General features: G+C 47.4%; 2 protein-coding genes across 14 annotated transcripts in view; one reads left to right on the top strand and one right to left on the bottom strand.

Moving 5' to 3' along the window:
• DGKD (diacylglycerol kinase delta) overlaps positions 1 to 2,205 on the top strand; it is a 130,589-nt gene extending 128,384 nt beyond the window's left edge. For all 4 annotated transcript variants that reach the window (XM_064286528.1, XM_023557749.2, XM_010597609.3 and 1 more), the window contains one exon: positions 53 to 2,205. In XM_064286528.1, coding sequence (XP_064142598.1) covers positions 53 to 136 — 84 coding nt within the window. In that variant the 3' untranslated portion in view covers positions 137 to 2,205. The remainder of the gene's footprint in view (positions 1 to 52) is intronic.
• Positions 2,198 to 23,414, bottom strand: part of USP40 (ubiquitin specific peptidase 40) — an 85,997-nt gene continuing 64,780 nt past the window's right edge. For 3 of the 10 annotated variants that reach the window (XM_010597606.3, XM_023557742.2, XM_010597608.3), the window contains 8 exons: positions 22,507 to 22,633; positions 22,126 to 22,220; positions 20,740 to 20,858; positions 20,315 to 20,380; positions 13,114 to 13,324; positions 12,790 to 12,885; positions 8,613 to 8,707; positions 4,897 to 7,439 (listed from right to left, as the gene is read on the bottom strand). In XM_010597606.3, the coding sequence (XP_010595908.2) occupies positions 7,328 to 7,439; positions 8,613 to 8,707; positions 12,790 to 12,885; positions 13,114 to 13,324; positions 20,315 to 20,380; positions 20,740 to 20,858; positions 22,126 to 22,220; positions 22,507 to 22,633 (921 nt within the window). In that variant the 3' untranslated portion in view covers positions 4,897 to 7,327. Of the gene's footprint in view, positions 7,440 to 8,612; positions 8,708 to 8,813; positions 9,001 to 12,789; positions 12,886 to 13,113; positions 13,325 to 20,314; positions 20,381 to 20,739; positions 20,859 to 20,919; positions 22,032 to 22,125; positions 22,221 to 22,506; positions 22,634 to 23,414 lie in introns of those variants that run through there. The other 7 variants (XM_064286526.1, XM_064286527.1, XM_023557744.2 and 4 more) reach the window with 5 other exon arrangements.

The raw sequence follows: 23,414 nt of genomic DNA, 5'->3' as shown, positions 1-23,414 counted from the left end.
TGTGCATGGGCCCTCCTCGCTCCCCACACCCACTGCTGTCCTCTCTCTGCAGGACCTGGGCGTGACCAAGGTGGGCCACATGAAGCGGATCCTGTGCGGGATCAAGGAGTTGAGCCGGGCGGCCGCCGAGGCCTAGCGTCGGTGCTGGCGGCCTGCGTGCTGTGCGCCCGGGACTGACGCTGCCGCCCATGGTGCTACCACCCCTGGCTGCCGCCCGCCGCCCGCGGGGCCTCACACCAACGCAGCTACCTTCCAGCCAGCGCCTTCCACCTGAGCCGGTGGCCACGAGGGGCCCGCTGTGCCCCCTGCACGAAGGTTTTAATGAAGGCCTGCAGTTCCTGCTTTGCGGTGGCATGTGGCATGGAGCCATTCCCTGTGCTGTTAATTTAATTTGAGATGAAGAGAAAGAAAAAGCCCCTCCTGCTGAAGTCACAGGTGGCTGTGTTCCTGAGCTGGCAGCCCATCCTCAGGTCCCCGGTCCCCTCTGCACCACCTCATCCTCGAGCTCCTCTGGGGTACCCCGCTCCTGCTCCTCCCTGGTCCCCTGGTCACTGGAGGGGTGTGAGCTTGTCAGCCCTTCCCCCGCAGTGTTTCCTGTACAGCTTCCCGGCTCTGGGGGACTTTCTGTCTCCTTTCTGTGGGAGGACAGCTAGGGTCCTCAGAGTGCGGCCACGGTGGGCAGTGTCTCTGGGGCCCTGCTTCTTGTCCACTGTGGGCTGGGGGCTGTCCTGAGAGTCACCCTGCAGGGGCTGTTGTATCGATGCCCAGTGCCCCCTTGGGGACTTGAATTCCAAGGCCTCCCGTCCCTGGCACTCCTCTGTCCCCAACCACAGAGGTGGTGTTGAGCTCCAGCCTCAGGTCAGGCCGGGGACAGCAAGGAAAGGCAGTGGCAGCCTGGGGGGCCCTTTTCGGGTCTGGGCTGGGCAAGGGGCAGGAGCTGAAGGCTGGGGAACAGGCCTTGGCCACAGGGCCTTGGGGTCACTGCTGTTGACTGTGCCCTTCTTGCCCCTTCCAAAGATGCTCATGCCCCCCTCCCAGGGGCTCGGGTTCCATCCTGGAAAGGGGTTTACCTCAGCAAAACCATGGAGTAGGGCAAGCGGCACTGGCCAGGCCCTCTCCTCCACCCCCACCCGAGTCACCCATTTTACCGGCAAGGGGGCAGGGCGTGGTCCACGGGCCCTGCAGAGCCAGGGGTGGACTGGGGCCCCTGGAGGAGCTGACAAGTGGACAGTGTTTCTTTAAAGACTCCTGATGGACTCGCTTCTCGGTGCCCCTCAGCTGGGCCCTGCCTCTGTGATAGAGGTGCTCCTGTGATGGTCCTCCTCAGGGGCTGGGCCAAGTCCCAGGGGAGAGTGGGCCCTGGGTGAGATGCCCCATCCCCCGCCCAGGGGTGGTGCCTCACGGGCACTCCAGGCCCTGCTATTAGGCCAGGTCCCCATACTGGGCCTCCTTCCTGGGTGTGGTGGGAGGTGTGGGGACTTGTGAGTGAAGGAATCTCAGCTCCGCAGGGGGCCTTGGTTGCCTCTTTGGAAGTAAGGTGGGGTGGAGGATGGTCGTTTTAGGTGGAGGGAGTTTGAGAAAGAATCGAAGTGTCCACTAGAAATCACTTGCTCTTCAAGCTAACAGAAGAGGTAATGGTACCGGCTTTGCGGGGTGCTCTGCTGGATCACAGGGTAGGGGTGCCCCCGGGATTCTGAGTCCTCAGAGCAGGCTCCGGGGCCAGCTGGAACTTAGGAGGGTGCACAGGGCCGAGAGCCATGGCAGACCTGGTGGTGAGGGGCAACGTTGGGGGCACCCCGAGTCCCTAACGTCCACTCCTTGGAAAGCCTTTGGTTTGGGTGGCAAGTATTAAAATTAGTTTGTTGTCAGTGATTAAAAACAACACTGTGTAAAAACTGTTTTTCTAATTCCAGTAAGTTAGAAGAAGGAATAAACATGGGTTTTGTGTGACCCTGCCTGCGGGGCCCTCTTCCCATGGATGTCCCTGCCGTGTTGCCAAAGGGCCGGGAGGAAGGGTCCCTGAGGGTCCCTGCGTCCTGGAGGAAAGGTTTTATGCCCTCGGGTGAGACCTCCCCCTTGTATTTATAATCTTAATTTATACAGTGATCCTCGTGGAAGAGATGCCTCTTGTATTGTTCTGTACATAGTCCATGTCTGATCGTTGTAAATAAGTCGTTCCTGTGAATAAAACAAGCCTGTTTTTGACCTTCCATTGTCAGATTCCTTTTCATCATTCCTTGTGCTCTGACATAAAACTGTGGCTGCCAAAATCTTTCCAAAACTGGATTCGGAAATGTTTTCAGCTGCTCTAAAAATAAGTTGAATTGTTGCTGGCTGAAAAGCCATTGTATTTTTTAGGGCATGGTTCTGAGCTGTTGGATTAATTCAGCAAGGAGGCAGGGTGCAGGGTGAAGCTTTGCTTCTTAGACTTAAAGGCTGCAGAGCCACCTGCGGCCCTAGCTCAGGTCTACTGAGGGTGAATCACTTTATCTCGTATTTCAGCTCTTAAACCTTTCATATAAAACTGCACTCCTGGAGCTCTCTGACCTCTCACTGTAGTTTTAGTGTCCTATTTCATTCAAGGAGGCCACCTCTCTAAGATCATTGTCACTTTGCCATCCCCCAGTTTCCTGGAGCAAGGGACAGGCACAAAGATTACGGAAGAGAACATCAGACTGGCAGGACACAAAAGGGCTGCATGGGCTTTGGAAGTGCTGGTTGCTTCCCAGAGGCTCTTCCTCTCTTCTTGTTTCACAGCCCCGGTTTTGTCCTGGTGTGCACTCTCCTTCATGCGGCCATGTATTTCAGGATCGCAGGCCTCATGGTTACAAGATAGCTGCCATGGATCCGGGCATCACATCCCAAAGCGACCATGTCCAACGTAAGGGGGTGGAAAGGCCATCTCTTCCTAAACAAAGGAAATCTATTCAGCTACCTTCTAAAGTCTTAGTGGCCGGAACTGCATCATCATGACTGAACCAACCAGTGGGAACGGGCCATCACGATGGACCACAATGATGATGGTCACACTGTTAGAATATTTTATACCAGGTGCCGGCCTAAGTACTTTACACAGAGTAGCTCATCGAGTCCTCTTAAAAGCCCTTCAAGGTGATGATAGGCCATCACCAGATATTGTACTGGATCACTTTGCTATATTGCCTCTACGGGACATCTTTTATGGGTCTTGTTTTCCGTCTTATGATCCCTGGTAGCAGGCCTTCCCTAACAAATATTAATCTCTCCTGATGGTAGACTTGGGTGAACATTTTATGAAGCTATATACCTATGACACAGATGTGTGACCCCAAAACGGGGGCCAGGGAGCCCTTATAAGAACTGGGGAATTGGTGCAGAGAAAACTCCCTGGCCGACCTGTGCGCATCCATGTGGAGGGTGTCTGAGTGCTAAGGCCCTCCTTGGCCCGGCAGGGAGCTAGCTGCTCACCCCTGAACGACAGCTCCGAGCACACTGAGCCAGGTTGGAGGGGCCGGCACTGAACTTCCAGGGCAGGAGCTTGGGCACAGCTCTTATACAGAGTGTGAATGCTTAAGAGGGTTGCAAAACACTTGGAAGAAAACCAGCTGGCTCTGGTTGCTAAGGCCTTCTCGCTCATACTGCTGAAGAAGGCACTCGACAAGCCTCCCGAGCTTCAAGGAAATTGTGTTGCCGGCAAAAGCGCAAGCTGGTGAACAGCCTGATGACTCGGTCCCCAAGTAACTGGTGCCAGGTCTCCAGAACAGCACACTGAGGAAGCAACCGTCACAGTGCTGACTCCAGAGGGGAACCCTTTCCAGTGCTCGTCTCAGATGTACCCGGAGGGACGAGACATGCAGCCTTCTCCCAGAGAACACGACCGGGTGCCAGCGCTCACCAGGGACTTGCTTCCTGGGCAGGGTGAGGTTGCGTGCTCTTGTGCCAGGCTGTGACCCCACTACCTCTTCACCCTGGCCTTGAACCTAGGCCTGAAGCAGGGCTTGTACTTGCCATTTAGCCGTGGGCAGCTGACCCTGTGCTGAGCCACCAGGAATTCTGGCCTCACCGGAGATCTGAGACTTGGCCTGGGAGCAGAAGGGGCTGGAACTCTGAGCTGCCTCCCTTTGGGAAGGGGGGTCTGTGTGGCCAGGCTGTACACAGAATAGTTGCATTAAGGTGGGGGGAGTTGTCACTTTTGACACCTATGCCTGTGAAGAAGTATGTGAAACCACCACCCACTTCCTCTTCCGGTTGCAGCATTTGGCTTCTCTGTGGGAAGTCACACCCTCTCTGCCCTCCCCTCCACAGCTACTGGATGGAGTCGGGGGCAGGGATGGGCAAGCGGTCCACTCTGGGTGCATGGGCATCGGGTCAGCACTTCCCCAGGTCCTTGCAAAGAGGCACTCTGAGTCTGGCAGGATGTCATTCTGGAGCTGCTGGTGGCATCTTGCTTGCTACACTGGGGGTGTGGGGAGGAGCCTGCAGGGGCATGGGGCAGGTGTCCCTGTCCTCGGATGTCTCGGTCCATGCCTGACATGAGCACCACTCCTTGGTCTCATGAGCCAGGAAATTCCCACTCCTGCCCGAGCCAGCCCGAGTTGGGTTTCCATCACTTGCGAATGAAGAGTCCTGGCTAGCACCCGTGGTGGATGGATGCCATGGCTTCGCGTTTCTCTGAGGTGCAGGGGACCGGCAGAAGGTAAAACACCCACAGCCGACTCATTGTATTTCGTTGAGCCTGTATCATGGCCATGCTTTGGGTAGACGCAGAGTCAAGAACAGAAGGAAGAAGAAAGGGATGAGTTGTCCTTTCCCCATCACAGGTGTGGATTCTGAAGGGAAACCGTCTGTGAAGTCACAATTTTGGATTATTAGGGACTTCTTGCCCCTCGCTCCCATTTTTTTTTTTTTTTTTGGGCCAAAAAATACATCACAGTTTAATAAGTATATTTTCCGTAACTCAACCAACACCGGCAGTCCCGTTTCCCTAGGAGGAGAGTGAGAACCCGACCATTTACAATTTCTTCCAACAGTATTTCCCCAAGTGGCTGAACTTATAAACCAAAACATACTTCTGTTATTTCTAAAGTAGTACTGATACAGTGTTTCTGAATATATACCATGTTTGTTTAGCATTTGAATTCCGGTTGGGGGAGAAAAAGACCACAGAGGTTTTTTCTCTAAAGCAAGCAAGCTCCTGACACAGCATAAAGTAGAAACTGAAGACCACAACTTTAAAAATGGTTTATTTTTTCTTTAACAAAATCTCAGTTCTTTGCCTGTAGCCCCACTCCATTCCCAAATTAAGAAATAAGCATACAGAAAAGCAAGGAAGCAGGCAGAGCCCCCCAAGGCTCCCCGCCGTGGGCAGCCGCAGACAGCTGGCCGGCCCTTTAAGGCACATGGGTCCGCGCTTGACTCGGGCCCCTGGAACTGCTCAGTGAGCTCGTCAGAAGCAAAGCTGCTCCTTACAGTAACCCTTCCTCGCCTTGAGGTGAACTGAAGGGCCGCTACAGGAGGTCTGTCAGAGCAGACGAAACAAGACAGTGGCCCGCGCGTGAACCGCATGCTTCAGTCCCGGGATCGTCAGGGACCTCCGTGCAGCTGAGACACTGTCCACACCCACGGGTGAGGCGTCTTTTGAGGCTGATTTAGTGTTTGAGGACCTGAAAGCAGCTTGCTGATCAAAGTCCAGCTTCTTACAAAGCAACTGCCTTGATACAAACGAACACATATGACACAACACCCTCTCAAATGCACAGCAGAGGCGGCCAGTGCTGACAGTGCTGGGACGGTGTGGAAGGACAGCTGAAGGGACAGCCGGGGCGGCCCACTCGGCGGCAAGTTCTGACAGAGCGGGACACACCCAACAGCAGGAACTTCGCCGGCCAGGCTGTGGGACAGGCTGAGACCCCTTACTTGCATTTGTCAGTTTCTTTCCGTCCCTCAACATTTACATTCTATCTCGATAAAAGTGATAATGATAAATTGTGTGACATCAAGGTGGTAAGTGTTGTCGGCAAAAGCCACTACAAAGGAAGATTGAGAATGTGTTAGGAGTCCTGCTTCAGACTGCGGCCAAGCCTGAGAAGGCCGATCATCCTGGAGCCTCCATCAGTCATTTCGGTATCACAGGTGCCGTCTTTGTCATAAAGGCCAATTCAGCTGCTTCAACTCAACAGCTAAAAACCAAGCCAGCTGCCACTAAGTCGATTCCGCCTCACAGCAACCCCGTAGGTCAGAACAGAACTGCCCCGTAGGGTTTTTAAGGCTCACCTGGTGGATTCGAACTGCTACCCTTTTGGTTAGCAGCCATAGGCTCTTAACCACTACGCCACCAGGCTTTCCAAATTCAATGATTAGCCATCTTTAATCAGGAAGAAAGGAAATCTGTTTACATTCTCTTCCTCAGTTGCTTCTGTAGATGAGACAGTAAGATAGCTATACTCAAGAATCTCAACTCAGCCCACCTAGGACAACCTGAAATGACAGAAGGTGACAGCTGCCGAGTGGCTCTGCCTCCCCGCAGGCTCTCAGGCAGGAGCAGACCGCCCCACGATCAGGTTTGGATCCCCGACACCTTGTGCCAGCTGCCTTCGCGTTAGCAGGGTGTGTTTCCCTTCAGAGGATGCCCGCCTGTCTCTTCATTCCAGAGAGAGAGCTAGCTCGTGAGACCACAGCTCTAACTGAGTCCAGGGGGAGGAGGGGGTCACGCGTGAGGAGCAGGAGCGGAGACGAGGGCCAGGAAGCAGACCACCCTCCCGTTACAGTAGAAGCCTGGCCCGCGCACTGGCTCGAGAGGAGATGGCAGAGCCTTTATTAGTTAGTACAGGTGACCAAAGAGCCATCTACACAGTGTAAGGGAAGAAGGAAGTGACTGAACATTGTTTTAAACAAGAGATTCGTCAGATTTTAGCAACATGCCATTTTTCCCACACCTGTGGTCAGTGAATGCAAAAGTAGGGCCTTTCCTCATAAAGAGGGCAGCTGCGGAAACGTTGTGACGCCAGGGGGACGGCTGATTGGCACATGTAGGACATGGCAAGGGACGGACAGGGTCGCCTGGGTGTGCATACCGCATCTTTCCTTGATAAAGTAAGGGCGTTTGCCTAGGCTGAGACAAACGTCACTAGACTTGTGAGAAAGCTGAGGGTTTGGAATCTGTGTCTAAACGAGGCAACCAGTCAGTCCACAACACCTGCTTGCGTGGAGTCGGCTGGTTCATCCTCTCAGAAGTGCAGACCCACAGCTGGCAGAGCCCACCCCGGGGCCTGCCCGCTGCTGAGACAAGGCACAGACACTTCGGCAGTCACCTGGTCATGTCCTCGGGGGATGGTGGCTGCAGCCGGTGCTATCTGAAACTCCCAACGTGGATGGAGAGAGATGTTTCTGGTCCCCGGCGCCGGGCTGGTGTCTCCACACTGGAGAAAACATCGCTGCTCTGCACACGAAGGGCTTCTCGGCTGCAGGAGACACAGGGCTGTCATCACTGACGCACAGACGGGGGCAGTGGGCACTGCGTGGGGGTCATTGGGTTTGGGGGTTTAGAGTGACTCCAAAAGCCATTCCAATTTTTAGGGGTCAAGTCGGAATAGATCACGGGGGCGTGTGTTTGCGAATCTGACCATTATTTCTGAAAAGCCCCAACAGAGATCCCCATTTACCCTCCCCCAACCCAGTACGAGGACGCTGGGTCCCCCTGCCCCGCCACACAGTGCATCCACACTCCAGATCTCTCCCCAAGTGCCAGGTACATGTCACAGAACAGATTTTTTCCTTCTCTTGTTAAATTGAAGTATAACATTCACAGAGTGTACAAATCTTAAAAGTATGATCCCGCGACCTTTCACAAGTGTTCACCCTGTGTACTCCCACCTGGACCAAGGTGTGAGCGTGACCCACCCGCAGCAGCAGCCCGTTGCCCTGACTTCCCTCACGGTGGGCTCGTCTCCCTGCCACTGCCATCCCCATGAATGGAGTCACCATGCCGCACGCACTGTGGTGTGATGCCCCTGTGCTATGTATAGGGGCAGCTCCCTCTTTTTCATCCTTGTGCACGGTGTATTCTATTATGGGAAGACTCCACAATTTACGTATATTCTAATGTGGGTCAACATTTCTATTATTTCCAGAAAACGGGGAGAGGCTGAGTAGAGGGAGCAGGTGCGGCTGCCTGAGGGGTCGAGGATCCTGAGGAAGTGGAAGAGAGCCAGAGCAGAGCACAGGTATGGAAAACCCGAACCCAAACCCGCTGCTGTCGAGTCGATTCTGACTCAGAGCGACCCTGTGGGACAGAGTAGAACTGCCCCATAGGGTTTCCAAGGAGCTGCTGGTGGATTCGAACCGCAGCCCAAGTCTTAACCACTGTACCACCAGGGTGTCCACAGTCCTCTTAATTAGTGTGGTTGTCCACCTTTCCCCTGCATGTCCCACCGAAAGCCCTACCAGAAGGCACTCTGAAGGCCTCAGCAGAGGTCCCCGCAGCACTGCGTTTCCAGCAGCCAGCAGCTCCACAGGACAAGAGCTCCTCGCCTTCTCAGCCGGATTCCAGCAAGAGCAAGAGGAGGGCAGCGCGCCCCCTAGAGGTTCCAAATGCAACCTGTCAGTTGCCTGTGCGTGAGAATCCTGTGTGTTACCTTTTCTTTTTTCCCAGAGCGAGCTGTCTCTGTTTTTCTTTTCCAACGTCATCTCTGATTGTACTGAAGTCATCATCATCTTCAACCAGCAGGTTCTATGTTCCAAACGAATTAATGAACAATGTTTTCAGACATCTTTTTTTAGTCTACCCCACCAAAACCCACCAAACCCACTGCCATTAAGAGTTGATTCTAACTCACAGCAACCCTACAGGACAGAGTAGAACTGCCCCATGGGGTTTCCAAGGCTGTATTTCTTGCAGCAGTAGACCGACTGCCAGGTCTTTCTCCCGTGCGGCGGCTGGTGGGTTCCAAACACCAACCTTCTGGTCAACAGCGGAGTGTTTAGCCAGAGTGAGCCACCAGGGCTCCTCTGTTTAGCCTGCATCTAAGAGATGTGTTTAAAAAATTATCTAAATTGACAAAGGGGTTTTCAAATTTACATAAACCAGATTAACAACTGACTAAAGCGAGCAAGCAATCAAAAGCCATTATAGGGCTGATGAAAACAAACGCAGCCCAGCCCAGGGCAGGAAGGGCTTGTCAGGGAAAGACTCTTCAGCCAGCTGACTTCTGCCTTCAGCTAGAAGTGCTCACACCGAGAGTGAACCAACCAAAAGGGCTCAGACAAGACTCCAGAGAGTAAGCGCAGACACCCTCCCACATCATGTGGGTCTCTAACCACTGCGATGGATGGAGCTCAACTGCCTGTCCCAAGAGTGCACTGCTCCAGCTAACTGCCAGCTTCTGAGAGGCCCAGGCCTTGTGTCTTTTGCTTACATGGGATTTCCCTCGGGCTTTTCGCAGGGTGCTTTGCAAGTTCAGAGTGCAGAACAAGTATTACTGAGTGACCAGGTCTATTCCTTGGTCTCTCCCCTCACCTCCCCATAGACACCTCCCAGGGAGTGTCAACTCATCTGAATGTTCACCCTAAGAAAACAGACTAGGAAGGCAAGTGTATCTTAAACAAAGACAACTCTGACGGCTAGCCAGGTTCCACACCACGGAGTCCTCCGGCCCTGGCCACTTCCTTACAGAACTGGGAGAGTGAGCTCTGGTTACACGTATTGTAACCTTTCAGTGACACAGATACCGACTGAAGAACTGCAGGATGGTTCCATTTCCACTCTAAACCAAAAACCAAACCCACTGCCATTGAGTCAATTCTGACTGAAAAAATGATTCTCTCCACTCTAGGTTAACAAAAATGTTGTAACAAATATTATATTCTCTATTCCAATAAGTCGTACATGATAAACATAATTCCAATAAGTCATACATGATATACTTTTTAAAAATGGTGAAGCAGTAAAAAATACAGACAATATGGAGGATAGTATGACCCACCTCCAGGCAGTCTGGCCCGGTGGTTAAGAGTGTGTGTGGGCATGAGCCCGAAGGCACGGCGGCTGCGCGCCCCGAACAGGTCACTTAACCTCCCTATGCCTCGTCTAAAAGTGGCCCCTGCTTCACAGGGTGACACGCAGACACAGTGCTCAGCACGTAGTGCTTGGCAAACAGTAAAATGCTCAGTAAATGGCAGTACTGATAGCACTGATCTTTTATCACATTTGCTTTGCTTTTATTCTCAAAGGAAAAATTCTGTAGATTCTGTTGAAGCCCCGCCCCTCCGTGGAGGTAACCACTGCGCGGACTTCAGTGTCACTGTTCTCGCCGTCGTTTTTATTCTATTTTAATAACACGGGAACGTCACCCTCCGTAGGGCTTAGCATGTTAAAGTCTTACACTTGATACGAGTGCACGTGCTCTGTGGATCCCACCTGTTTCTGTGCATCAGGCAGTGACTTGGCTTTTCCCCAACGTTAGGGGTCTGACGGGAAGTCACGCTGATACACGCAGCTCTGGTTTACCCCGCTGTATCAGCACCCCCCTTCCCCTGTCTTGTCCGCTGCCTTTCTGAGGGTCACCAGAGTCCCTTCCGGCTGATGCTATCATAAACAGTGCCTCCTCAGTGGGCAGCTCTGCATGTCTCAGGTGACACGGGCGAGTGTTTCTGAGGTACCCGTGTAGGAGTGGAATTATTATTTATCTATTTTTTTGCTGTACACTGGGTACTGGGTACTGTACGGGCAACTTTGGTGTTAGTACGCACTGCAGAGCTGCCCTCCCGAGTGGCCATGCTGACTTACACTCCTACTGGCGGCGCGGGGGAGTTCTGGTGTTGCCCCAGAAAGTGGGAGCACATTGTTTTAGCTGCAGCTCCCTGGTCACGAGGGGGGAAACCCTGGTGGCGTAGTGGTTAAGAGCTGTGGCTGCTAACCAAAAGGTCTGCAGTTTGAATACACCAGGTGCTCCTTGCAAAGTACGGGGCGATTCTACTCTGTCCTATAGGGTTGTTATGAGTCCGAATCGACTCAACGGCAATGGGTTTGGTTTGGTGGTTGGGTTATGAGGGAAGCCGATCATCCTTCCAGTACCCCCAGGCCGCTCAGCTTTCCTCTTCCTGAACTGCTGGGTTAGAGCCTCTGCTCACTTCTCTACTGCGTTGCTGACTCGTAGATGTGCTTTATATATTCTGGGTAATAATCCTGTTAGCTTTAGGGTCGCTATGAATCAGCATCAACTGGATGGCAACGGGTTTGGTTTTTTGGTTTTATAGTTTTGCATGTATCTTCTTCCTCTTTGTGACTCGTCTTCACTTTTTTTATGGTTTCCTCTGATGAACAAAACTTTTTACTTTTAATGTAGTCAAATTTATCTATCTTTTTTTATGTTTTGTGCTTTTTAAGGAAAAATCCTCATAGCCTAAAATCATAAATATTTTCCTATTTAATTTCTTCTAATGGTTGGAAGATATGCTTTTCACATTTAAGTCTTCAGCCGCAACTGACCGTGTGTGAGCCAAGGGGGATTCCGGTCTTGGGGGCATGAAGCTTATATAAATTTGGGGACCCTTTTTTAAAAATGAAGTAAAGATTACATATTTTTTCCTGTATGGGTAATCAATTCTCTCAGCGCCATTTACTGAATAATCCATTTTAATGTCTCCTCAGTCACACATGTCCAGTTTCTGTACATGTGTGATGCTGTTTCTGGGGTCTCAACCTCAAACCCTCTGGCCCTTTGCCTATCTGGCCTGTTGCCTATCTGGCCCTTTGCCTATCTGACCCTTTGCTCTTCCATATGAATTTATTCTGTTTAGCCTCATCTATTTGACTTTCTACTGGAATTCTACTGCATTTATATACTTGGCAAGAGCAGGGTCTGGCCCTGTGTCTGTTGGAGCGTTCTGTCATACTGCTCAGGGATGTTTCTGTAATATTCTCCAGAAAGGTCTTGTCAGTCCTCTTTCGGTTGGATGCACATACAGCTCTAGGTACCTGGTGGTGGTTTGTATGTTGAACCTGTAACCTTGTTGCGCTCCCCAATCAGATCTAATGGTTTGTCTATAGAGTCCCTTGAATCTCCTTCACAGAAAAACTGCATATAAGAAGTTTTATATTTCCCTTTTTAAATTTATTTTAACCTTTCTTTCAATTTTTACTTTATTTTTGGGGAGAGAGGATCCTATTACATTGGTTATGTCATCTGATACATGCTGAGCAGAAGTGGTAATAAAGGGAATTCTTACTGTGGGGTCTGATGTTAATGGAAATGCTCTGGACGTCTTATCATTGTGTTGCTGTGGGTTTTGGGGAGCCCCCTTATTAGGTTATGGATGTTCCGTTCCATTCCTACACTGCTCTAAGTTCTTTTTTTAAATCACAAATAAACACGCGATTTTTAGTATTAAATTTTTTCCATGCTTTTTCTGGATCTGTTGAGTTAGTTATAGGATGTTCTTTATCTAGTGCAGTGTGTTACATGAATATATTTTTGACATTCTGCATTCCTTGGATAAGTCTACTTGGTCATCACATAGTAATATTGTTTAAAACACAATGTTGGATTTGATTTGCTAGTATAATTTTACATTTATAATCATATGTGAAATCGATCTAAAATTTTCTTTTCTTTTACTTAATAGTTCTAGTATCGAGGTTATAGTAACCTCGTAAAATGAGTTGTCTGGCTTCCCCTCTTTTTTTCCATTACCTGAGACAATTTGTATAAAACAGGGATTATCCATATCTTGGAAATTGGAAAAAAACCCTCTATAAAATCATCTGAGCCTGGTGTTTTGTCAAAGTGGTAGGTTTGCTGTTAAACAATTTACCTTGACACCAATAGTATCTCCGTCTTTCAAGTAATAAGGTGCTGCCTGCAAATTATCTTGCTTTTTCTTCTTTTTTCTCCTGGCAATTTGCTGGTTCTATTGAAAAATGAAACGTCTTCAATAAGCAAAGCTCAACCTCAAATTCTTACCCTACTACGGTGACAAACTGTACTTTACCACATCTTACTTTTCTACGATTTTCGTTTGAATAGCCTGTCACTGACAGGAGCAAAGTCCCAGTGTGTCTCCAGGAGAGTGCCACCGCCTCCCTGTGTCTGCTGTGCCAGGAAGGCCCAAGTTCTCTGAGAAAGCCCCAAACTTTACCCAGCTCGAGATGGGAATCCACTCAAATTTTTCAGGAAAGTATTTCGCAATCTCGATTTTCTCCACAGGAAGGGAGTAGAAGTCAGCCACTCTCTGCCTCAGGGAGGCCGCGGTGCAGCTTCTGGTGGTGTCCCACACCATGTCCTCAGGCACAGAGTAGGCCCTCTTGCCAGGGAGGCGCATCTGGGTCCTGAGCACCAAGTCCTGGGGGCTGTAACAGGAAGAACCCGTCAGACTTAAACTAGCCAAAGGAAAAACTCACAATAACTGCAGGGGTGGTTGCGGGGGGCGGGGGTGAAAGGCCGAGGTTCTACTCGGACTTTCCTATTTTCCGAAGATTTTTCCTAAATACTGAATGTTGATAAACCCAGAAACCCAGTGCCATCGAGTCAATTCCGACTCATAGCGACCCTATAGGACAGAGTAGAATTGCCCCATAGAGTTTCCAAGGAGTGCCTGGTGGATTCGAACTGCCAACCCTTTGGTTAGCAGCCATAGTGCTTAACCACTATACCACCAGGGTTTCCGGATAGGAAACTCTTATTCTCTACTTCTATTTCCTTCAATACTGAGGAAGAATGGAAGTGAAGGCTCCGTTGGGAGTTCACAGGAGCAGTTCCCTGGAAAGTAACAAGGGCCTCAAAGGAGGGAGTGGGGGCATGGGAGGAAAGGGGGGCACGGCAGAGATAACAGGTCTGGGCAGAGCTGTGCTGTGGTGATTGAGAGAACAAGGGAGTCAAACCTGGCTGGGTTTCTGGCCACAGTGACTCCCTGGGAAGCCAGCAGGAAAGAGCTGGTTTTGGGAAGATGATTATGTACTTGATTTCTGGTGCTTTAAATCTGAGTTGCTGTGGGTAGCAGGGAGGAGAAACTGAGAGCTTTGGGATGGAAAGAGAGACTGGACTAGAGGTACACGGGGAACAGAGGTGCTGGCTGCATCTGCCAGAGCAAACGATACCTGTGCAGGAGAGGAGCATGGATGAGAGGCCCTTGAGGAGGAGAAGGAAGAGCATTCAGGAGGGTGGAAGGACAAGTTAGACGTTTAACGATTATTACAAGACATTAAGAAAAAACGATGTATGGATAAGAACTAGAAGGTAGAAAAGAAGACAATGAAAACTACTGATATTTTAGGATGGTGAGACAAGGAGTGGTTTTAATATTTTATATTTTTACACTGGTGTTTTCCCACAAGACAGGGTGATGCAGTGAAAGAAAAGGACTAGCTGGAGGGAGAAAGAACATGGGGGAAAGTGGGCCTGACTAAGGGGGAGGACAGAGGGAAGGAGGGGAGGCTGTGGTTAAAGAAAGGATTTTTGAGGAACTGAAATCCTGGCAGTTCCATGTCCTTGACAGTTGTGAACATGCTGACTAGGGGTGAGGATGCCAGCTGGGGTGAAGGTGTGCTGGGTCAGTGAATGACGCTGAGGTCCCTGGACCTGAGAAAACTGAGGCTAAAGAGGTCATCAGCACAGATCTAACATTATCAAGGAGGGGAGAGAGGCTGGGGTGAAGAGGAAGAAGGTAGGCTTGGTGTCATCATCAAGACACAAGTGAGTCTTGGAAGTTGGCCAAGGACAGAAAAGCATGGGGAAGGGGCTAAGTGCCCGTATATTCTCAGAAGGACTCTGCAAACAACAAATACGAGGTCAATATCGTTATTACATAAAAAGCTCACACAAATGACATTAGATTTTTTTCTAAGACCTCATTAGAAAAACAGGCAAATATATGAGACAATTCACACACACAAAGTATGAATGGCTCATATGCCCCTGAAAAATGCCCACACTTACTAGCAGTCAAGGCATTGAAGCAAATGAGGACAGGATAACCATGTTCCTTTTATCAACTGTGCAAACACTTAAAAGGTGCAAACAGTCAATGCTGGTTTGAGGATGAGATGAAGTAAATACTCGTAAGTACTGCTTGTAGGAACATCAATGCATACAACTTACCTGGAAAGGAATTTTAAGAGACTTAACGCTTTCGTGATTCAATTATTTTCTGCTTTGAATTTTTTGTTGCTACCATGCGTTTTCTCCCACATGTCCGTCAGTTTGTCGTACTGTGGGGTCTTGTGTGTTACTGTGATCCTGGAAGCTATGCTACCAGTATTCAAATACCAGTAGGGTCACCCATGGTGGAGAGGTTTCAGCTGAGCTTCCAGACTAAGACTAGGAAGAAGGACCTGTCGGTCTACTTCTGAAAGGAATTAGCCAGTGAAAACCTTATGTATAGCAGCGGAACACTGTCTGATATACCACTGAAAGATGAGGCTCTCAGATTGGAAGGCGCTCAACAGACGGCTGGGGAAAAGCTGCCTCCTCAAAGTAGAGTTGACCTTAATGAAGTGGACTGAGTCAAGCTTTCTGGACCTTCATTTGCTGAGATGGCATGACTCAAAATAAGAACAAACAGCTGCAAATGTTCATTAATAATAAGAACGTGGAATGTCTGAAGTATGAATCTAGGAAAATTAGAAATCATCAAAAATGAAATGGAATAAATAAACATCGATATCCTAGGCATTAGTCAGCTGAAAGGGACTGGTATTGGCCATTTTGAATCAGACAATCATATGGTCTACTATGCCAGGACTGACGACTTAAAGAGGAATGGTGTTGCATTCATCATCAAAAAGAACATTTCAAGATTTATCCTGAAGTACAATGCTGTCAGTGACAGGATACTATCCATACGCCTAGAAGGAAGACCAGCCAATATGACTATTATTCAAATTTACATACCAACCACTGAGGCCAAAGATGAAGAAACTGAAGAATTTTATCTGCTTCTGTAGTCTGAAATTGATCGAACATGCAATCAAGGTGCATTGATAATTACTGGTGATTGGAATTCGAAAGTTGGAAACAAAAGGATCAGCAGATGGAAAATATGGCCTTGGTGATAGAAATAATGCTGGAGATTGCATGATAGAGTTTTGCCAGACCAACAACTTTTTCATTGCAAATACCTTTTTCAACATAAACAGCAACTGTACATATGGGCCTCGCCAGATGGAATACACAGGAATCAGATCAACTACATCTGCGTAAAGAGACAATGGAAAAGCTCAATATCATCAGCCGGAACAAGGCCGGGGCTGACTGTGGAAGAGACCATCAATTGCTCATATGCAAGTTTGAGCTGAAGGTGAAGAAAATTAGAACAAGTCCACGAGAGCCAAAGTAGGACCTTGAGTATATCCCACCTGAATTTAGAGACTATCTCAAGAATAGATTTGATGCACTGAACACTAATGACCAAAGACCAGACGAGTTGTGGAATGACGTCAAGGACATCATCCATGAAGAAAGCAAGAGGTCAAAAAGACAGGAAAGAAAGAAAAGGCCAAAATGAATGGCAGAAGAGACTCTGAAGCTTGCTCTTGAACGTTGAGTACCTAAAGCAAATGGAAGAAATGATGAAGTAAAAGAGCTGAACAGAAGATTTCAAAGGGCTTCTTGAGAGGCCAAAGTATCATAATGACATGTGCAAAGACCTGGAGATAGAAAACCAAAAGAGAAAAATATGCTCTGCATTTCTCAAGATGAAAGAACTGAAGAAAAAAATTCAAGCCTTGAGTTGCAATATTGAAGGATTCTATGGGGAAAATATTAAACAACGAAGGAAGCATCAGGAGAAGATGGAAGGAATACACAGAGTTACTGCCCCCAAAATAATTGGACGATATTCATCCATTTCAGGAGGTAGCTGTCATGGACTGAACTGTGTCCCCCCAAAATACCTGTCAACTAGGCTAGGTCGTGATTCCCAGTATTATGTGACTGTCCACCTGATGTGATTTTGTCATCTGATGTGATTTTCCTGTGCTGTAAATCCTACATCTATGATGTTGATGAGATGGGATTACTGATGGTTATGTTAATAAGGCAGGATGTAATCTACAAGACTGGATTGTGTCTTGTGCCAATCTCTTTTGAGACACAAAAGAGAGAAGAAACAGAGAGAAAGGGGGACCTCATACCACCAAAAAAGTAGTGGCAGGAGCAGAGCACGTCCTTTGGATCTGGGGTCCCTGAGACTGAGAAGCTCCTTGACCAGAGGAAGACTGATGACAAGGACCTTCCCCCAGAGCCTACAGAGAGAGAGAGAGAGCCTTCCCCTGGAGCTGGTTTCCTGAATTCGGACTTCTAGCCTACTAGACTGTGAGAGAATAAACTTCTCTTTGTTAAAGCCATCCACTTGTGGTATTTCTGCTACAGCAGTGCTAGATGACTAAGAGCAGCATACGATCAGGAAACAATGGTGCTGAAGGAAGAGGTCCAAGCTGCACTGAAGGCACTGGCGAAAAACAAGGCTCCAGGAATTGACAGAGTATCAACTGAGATGTTTCAACAAATGGATGCAGTGCTAGAAGTGCTCACTCACCTATGCCAAGAAATTTGGAAGACAGCTACCTGGCCAACTGACTGGAAGAGAGCCATATTTATGCCTATTCCAAAGAAAGGTGATACTATCAAATGAGGAAATTACTGAACAATATCAATATTACATGCAAGTAAAATTTTGCTGAAGATCATTCAAAAGCGGCTGCAGCAGTATATCGACAAGAAACTGTATATTGACAGGGAACTGCCAGAAATTCAGGCCGGATTTAGAAGAGGACATAGAATAAGAGATACCACTGCTGATGTCAGATGGATCCTGGCTGAAAGCAGAGAATATCAGAAAGATGGTTACCTGTGTTTTATTGACTATGCAAAGAAATTTGACCGTGTGGATCATAACAAATTATGGCTAACACTTCAAAGAATGGGAATTCCAGAACACTTAATTTTGCTCTTGAGGAACCTGTACATAGATCAAGAGGCGGTCATTTGAACAGAAGAAAGGGATATTGAGTGGTTTAAAGTCAGGAGAGGTGTGTGTCAGGGTTGTATCCTTTCACCATACGTATTCAATCTGTATAATGAGCAAATAATCCAAGAAGCTGGACTGTATGAATAAGAACGGGGCATCAGGATTGCAGAAGACTCATTAACAACCTGCGATATGCAGATGACTCAACCTTGCTTGCTGAAAGGGAAGAGGACTAATTCAGATCAAAGACTCCAGCCATCTGTATGGATTACACCTCAACATAAAGAAAACAAAAATCCTCACAACTGGGCCAATAAGAAACATCATGATAAATGGAGAAAAGATTGAAGCTGTCAAGGATTTTATTTTACTTGGATCCACAATCAACACCCATGGAAGCAACAGTCAAGAAATCAAAGGATGCACTGTATCAGGCAAATCTGCTACAAAAAAGACCTCTTTCAAGTATTAAAAAGCAAAGATGTCACCTTGAAGACTAAGGTGTGCCTGACCCAATCCGTGGTGTTTTCAGTCTCCTCATATGCATGTGAAAGCTGGACAATGAGTAAGGAAGACTGAAAAAGAACTGATGACTTTGAATTATGGTGTTGGCAGAGAATACTGAATATACTCTGCACTGCCAAAAGAATGAACAAATCTGTCTTGGAAGAAGTACAGTCAGAATGCTCCTTACAAGCAAAGGTGGTGAGGACATCATGCTTGGAAAAGTAGGTCAGTGAAAAAGAGGAAGACCCTCAGTGAGGTGGACTGACACAGTGGCTGCAACAAGGAGCTCAAGCATTAACAACAATTATAAGAGTGGCCCAAGACTGGGCAGTGTTTTGTTCTGTCGTGCACAGGGTCACTATGAATCAGAACCGGCTCGACAGCACCTGACACCACCACCACCACCACGTGTTTTCATTAACGGAAGCATGCTAAATCATTGAGTGTGTCTGAATTTTTGGTAGGTAGTATGGATTTTTTTTCCTTGCCCCCTCCCACAAGCCTATCTTAAATATTTAGTGGTACACATGAAGTACTACTAAGTATATCCCAGAGTCCCCACCAGGGTCTATTGGGACCTATGTGTAACAAATAAAAATTAAAAAAATTTCTGTTTTCCTACCAAAAATCCAGACATCTCATACAGTACCCTGTAAAAACAGTAATTTGTGGCATATGCTATTTCTTCGGATTCAAACAGTCGTGAAGGCCCCCCCTTGCGGCAGCATGCACCGTCACTGGTACGGGAGCTTCCCAATAAACCTGCAGAGGCTGAAGAAGTACTTGGTCCCTAGAGGTACCCAGAGCACAAAAGGGTTAAAATACCCATGCCTTTTAATCCAGGAATTCCCTGTCTAGAAAACTACCCTTGGAAATATAGCTCATACTAAGATGACATTTTTATAAAAACAAGGGGATTAAATGAAGGTTAGACAAGGCTGAAAGAGTGTTATTAGAGCTATTCTCATAAAACAGGTTGACAGTGAGAATGATATTCCTGTCACACCAGGGAGAAGAAATCTTAATACTTGGTAATATTTATAAAAAAGGGCCTGTAAGATTTTCTTATATTGAAAGAGAACAGGACGGTTTGACTGCAGGTAACTTCTGGGAGCTCCTTTATTCAGCAATTACTGAACGTCTATGAGCAAAACGCTCTTGTTGATTTTGTTTTTATTGTTAATTTGTGACTTAGGAGATCCCACGTGTTACAGAGTAGAGCTGTTTCATGGGGTTCTCCTGACTGTAATCTTTACAGGAGCAGATCGCCAGGTCCGTTTCTTCTGTGGTACACTGGGTGGGTTCAAACCACCAGCCTTATGGTTACCAGCCAGGTGCAAACCATCTGCATCACCCAGGGACTTACGAATGAAGCACTGTTGTAGGGCCTGGGGTGCAGCAGTGGACACACAGAGTACATGCTCTCACAGAGCTTACACTTCAGTAGCAGGAGACAGACAAGCACAAACTAATCAACGAATAGACAGATAGCATGTCAGGTGTTATGAGGGTGAAACACAGAGAAGAAAGGACAGAGCGATGGGGTGCTGCTGTAGATCGGTCAGCATGGGACTCTGGCTAGAGTTACACGCGGCGGGGAGAAGCATGTTGCTTATACTTCAACATCATTATGGGCTCGATATGCACGTGATGATTAGATTTGAAGATTCCTGCTTACCTTTTTGTGTGGGAAAATGAGTCCAAGCTTGAGGTATCAGACATATAAATGTATTTCTAGAACAATTACCTGTTTTAAGTTGGCAGCCTACTTAGATGTAGTGAAAAACATAGGCTAGTCTAGGTTCAGTTGTCAAGTTTTTAGTGAGACCGAGCACCATGCTGAGACACGTGGATTACCATGCCTTACCCCAAGTTCTCTTCTTTCTGAAGAGGCTCCAAACAGATCTCAGTTCTCCGTCCCAGTCTGCATTCCCTGATAAGGCAAGAAACAAAATATTGAGGGATGTATCATTTAATTTTTAAAAAGTTTTTTTTGTGTGTGTGAATTTTAAGCTTTCTTCTTAAGCTACAGATTATTTTCTGAACATCTCATAAAATCATTAAAAATTTCATTCACAGTCTCTAGAACACAGAGAAAAGATACACTAAGCTACGTTTACACTTGATATGGGAAACCGAAGTTGCTCCAACATTTAATTGATGATAAAGTTATCCAATTCCCAAACATGGAATCATGGTGCCACTTTGTCAGGACCTGCCTCAAATAACCCTTTCCCCATCAGTCCGCAGCACTGCAGGAGAGGGAAAGGGTGCGCTCGGTGAGAAACTTACTTGAGCTGCTGCTGGTGGCTCCGTAAGAGCCTGCCTGGGCGTTTGCTTTCCACAGTCCAGGCTCGGAGGAAGGCTGGGGATGGAATGGCAAACTCTGAGAAAGATGGCAAGGTAAGGGCCTAGAAGAAGAAACAGACATTTCTCCAGTGACTCTAAAAAGCACTCTAAAAACATAATGCTTTATGGGAAAAAAAAAAAAAAAAAAGGCAGCACTACACAATGACATTGAGGGGAAATGTGTCTTGAGAAATGACAGCATCTATACAAATCCAGATTTTCTCTCTTAAATGGAATGAGTCCTGAGTCATTCCGTATTCCTCTGCACTGAAATCAGATTAGAAAAGAGTGTGTTTTCTACTTCTAAATCTGAGCCAAGAGCTCCTTCCTGATCATTGTTTTGAAAAAAGAAACTTTAATATGGCTTTCAGTGTGAGTCCGCCTGATGAGAGCAGAGGGAGGCTACTTTAATGAAAGGAAAAGTCCTCGTTTTCGCTTTCGTCAGCCAATGCAACTCTTGAACAGTGTTTGCTCTGCTTATGAAATAATTCTGAGTTTGAAATGCATCTTTGGGTCCAAATGCTGGGTCCAAACCATTGTGTTCTAATTAGATGTAAGCCATATGATTCATTTGTTTTTGACTTAAAAAACAGGAATTTCGTATCTTTCAGCCTAATACAAGCGAAAACAAAAAGTGTCCTTCCAGCACTTGCTTTTCTGGAGGGAGGTCATTTCGTACATTGAGGGCACACAGGGCAGGCCGAGTATCAGTGGCTGATGTTCACGTTACTGCCCTTCCGAGGGAGAGGGGGTGTTCCCTCAGTCCGACAGGAGCGGGATGCTTCTTAAACACCTTGTGTTGTACTGAATACAGCCTCTCCATGTAGACAACACAGCCCTTCTCTAAGGACGTTGATATATAAGAACATAGTACATGATCTAGTTTAGCACCCTAACAGAAAAGCTGATACTCTGACCTGGGAAATCACAAACACAGCTCTGAGCTAACAACACGGAGCACGTGGATCACAATGATACAAAAACAATGTAGAGAAAGGAGTAAAGTGAACGCTTTACAAATGCTTCCGTAAACCATGTTTCCCTACAAAATCAAAATGGAGACAAGCCGCAGGTGACTGCGGAGCTGGTCAAATGAAGCACAGCATGCCTGCTAGTGGGAATGAGGCCACGGGGCGGCTGGTGGACAAACCCGGAGCTGTCTGAGCCGTAGGCGGGCTGCCTGTCGGGTACTCAGCCCTGAACATGGCACATAACAAATGCCATATCAGAACAAACTGCAATTGAGGGAAAAGGAGATAGAAGAAAACATTAATATCTCACTGGAAGAAGCCATATTGCCACTAACACAGATGCAGGGAGAAGTCTGACCTGACACTTCAGATCTACCAAGGCAGCATCTTCTGAGATTTCCACGTCGCCCACATAGCGGAGAGGACCTTCTGCGTGCACAGTGTCGGGGACACCTTCAAAGAGACAGTGTGCGATGCTTGGAAGTCTGAATCTGAGTCCCTTGATATATCAATATAATAATGAAATAAAGACATATATAGTGCTTTACAGAGGCTACAAAGCACTGTATAAAAATAGGCTGCTGCCAAAATTATGGAATGGCTTATTCTTATGGAATGACTAGGTTCTCATTTTCAAACTGACATTTTTTAAAATAGGCATTTCGGTTACTCAACGGCAGAAGCAGGCAGTTTCCTTGTCTTGATGACACACAGGCGACTGCACTTCCGCTCTCCTCACCTTGGGCGGATGCGGCTCTCCAGGTGCCATCTTGAGAGGTGGCAGAGTTGGTCTGGCCCTGCTGACTCCCACGGTGTCCTGAAGGGTCCCGAGGCTGGTACCACCAGATGGGTACCTTCAGGAAACCCTGAAGAATGGGGTATTTCTAACTGCTCTGAGGTACAAGGAAGTGAACCTCCACTCCCCTCTCCACAGTCTTAACAACAAAATGTCTCTTGATATTTTTATTATTTTTTTTCTGTTAGACTTATTAACTGCTCGTATATTATACTTGTTTAATGCTTTTAAAATCTGAAATTTAAAAGCACAAAAATTGGACTCGGGGATGACCGGGACTGAGATGTTCTTTGCCTGGAAAAGGAAGGAAACTTATGTACTTTTAGTGGCACAACTTTTTATACACTTTGAAATTTGTACCAGGGGTATTAAAAAAACAAACAAACCAACCAACTGCCACTGAGTCGATTTCAACTCACAGTGATCCTACAGGACAGAGTTGAACTGCCCCTGTGGTTTATGGAAGCAGAATGCCACATCTTTCTCCGTGGAGCAACTGGTGGGTTCAAACTGCTGACCTTTTGGTTAGCAGCTGAGCACTTAAACATTGTATCACTAGGGGTCCTTACCATAAGTATTACCTACTCAAAAAATTAATTTTAAAGAACACGGTATGAAATGCCATAGAATTCTATTCAGTCATGGGAAAAAAAATAAGGTAGGTCTGTATGTGCCTACAGGGGGAGATGCCCAAGGTGCATGAAATGAAACAAAACCCCAAAGAGGTGCAAAGCAATGCACAGAATACGACCCTGCAATGTAAACTCTAAAAAAAGGACATGCACATATTTACATTCAGCATACAAATAAGCATAATTTTTTTTTCTTGAGAGGAACAAGATTAAAAAAAC

This window comes from Loxodonta africana, chromosome 6, assembly GCF_030014295.1.
Source record: "Loxodonta africana isolate mLoxAfr1 chromosome 6, mLoxAfr1.hap2, whole genome shotgun sequence".
Taxonomy (NCBI): Eukaryota; Metazoa; Chordata; class Mammalia; order Proboscidea; family Elephantidae; genus Loxodonta; species Loxodonta africana.
This window is presented reverse-complemented; position numbering and strand designations above follow the sequence as displayed.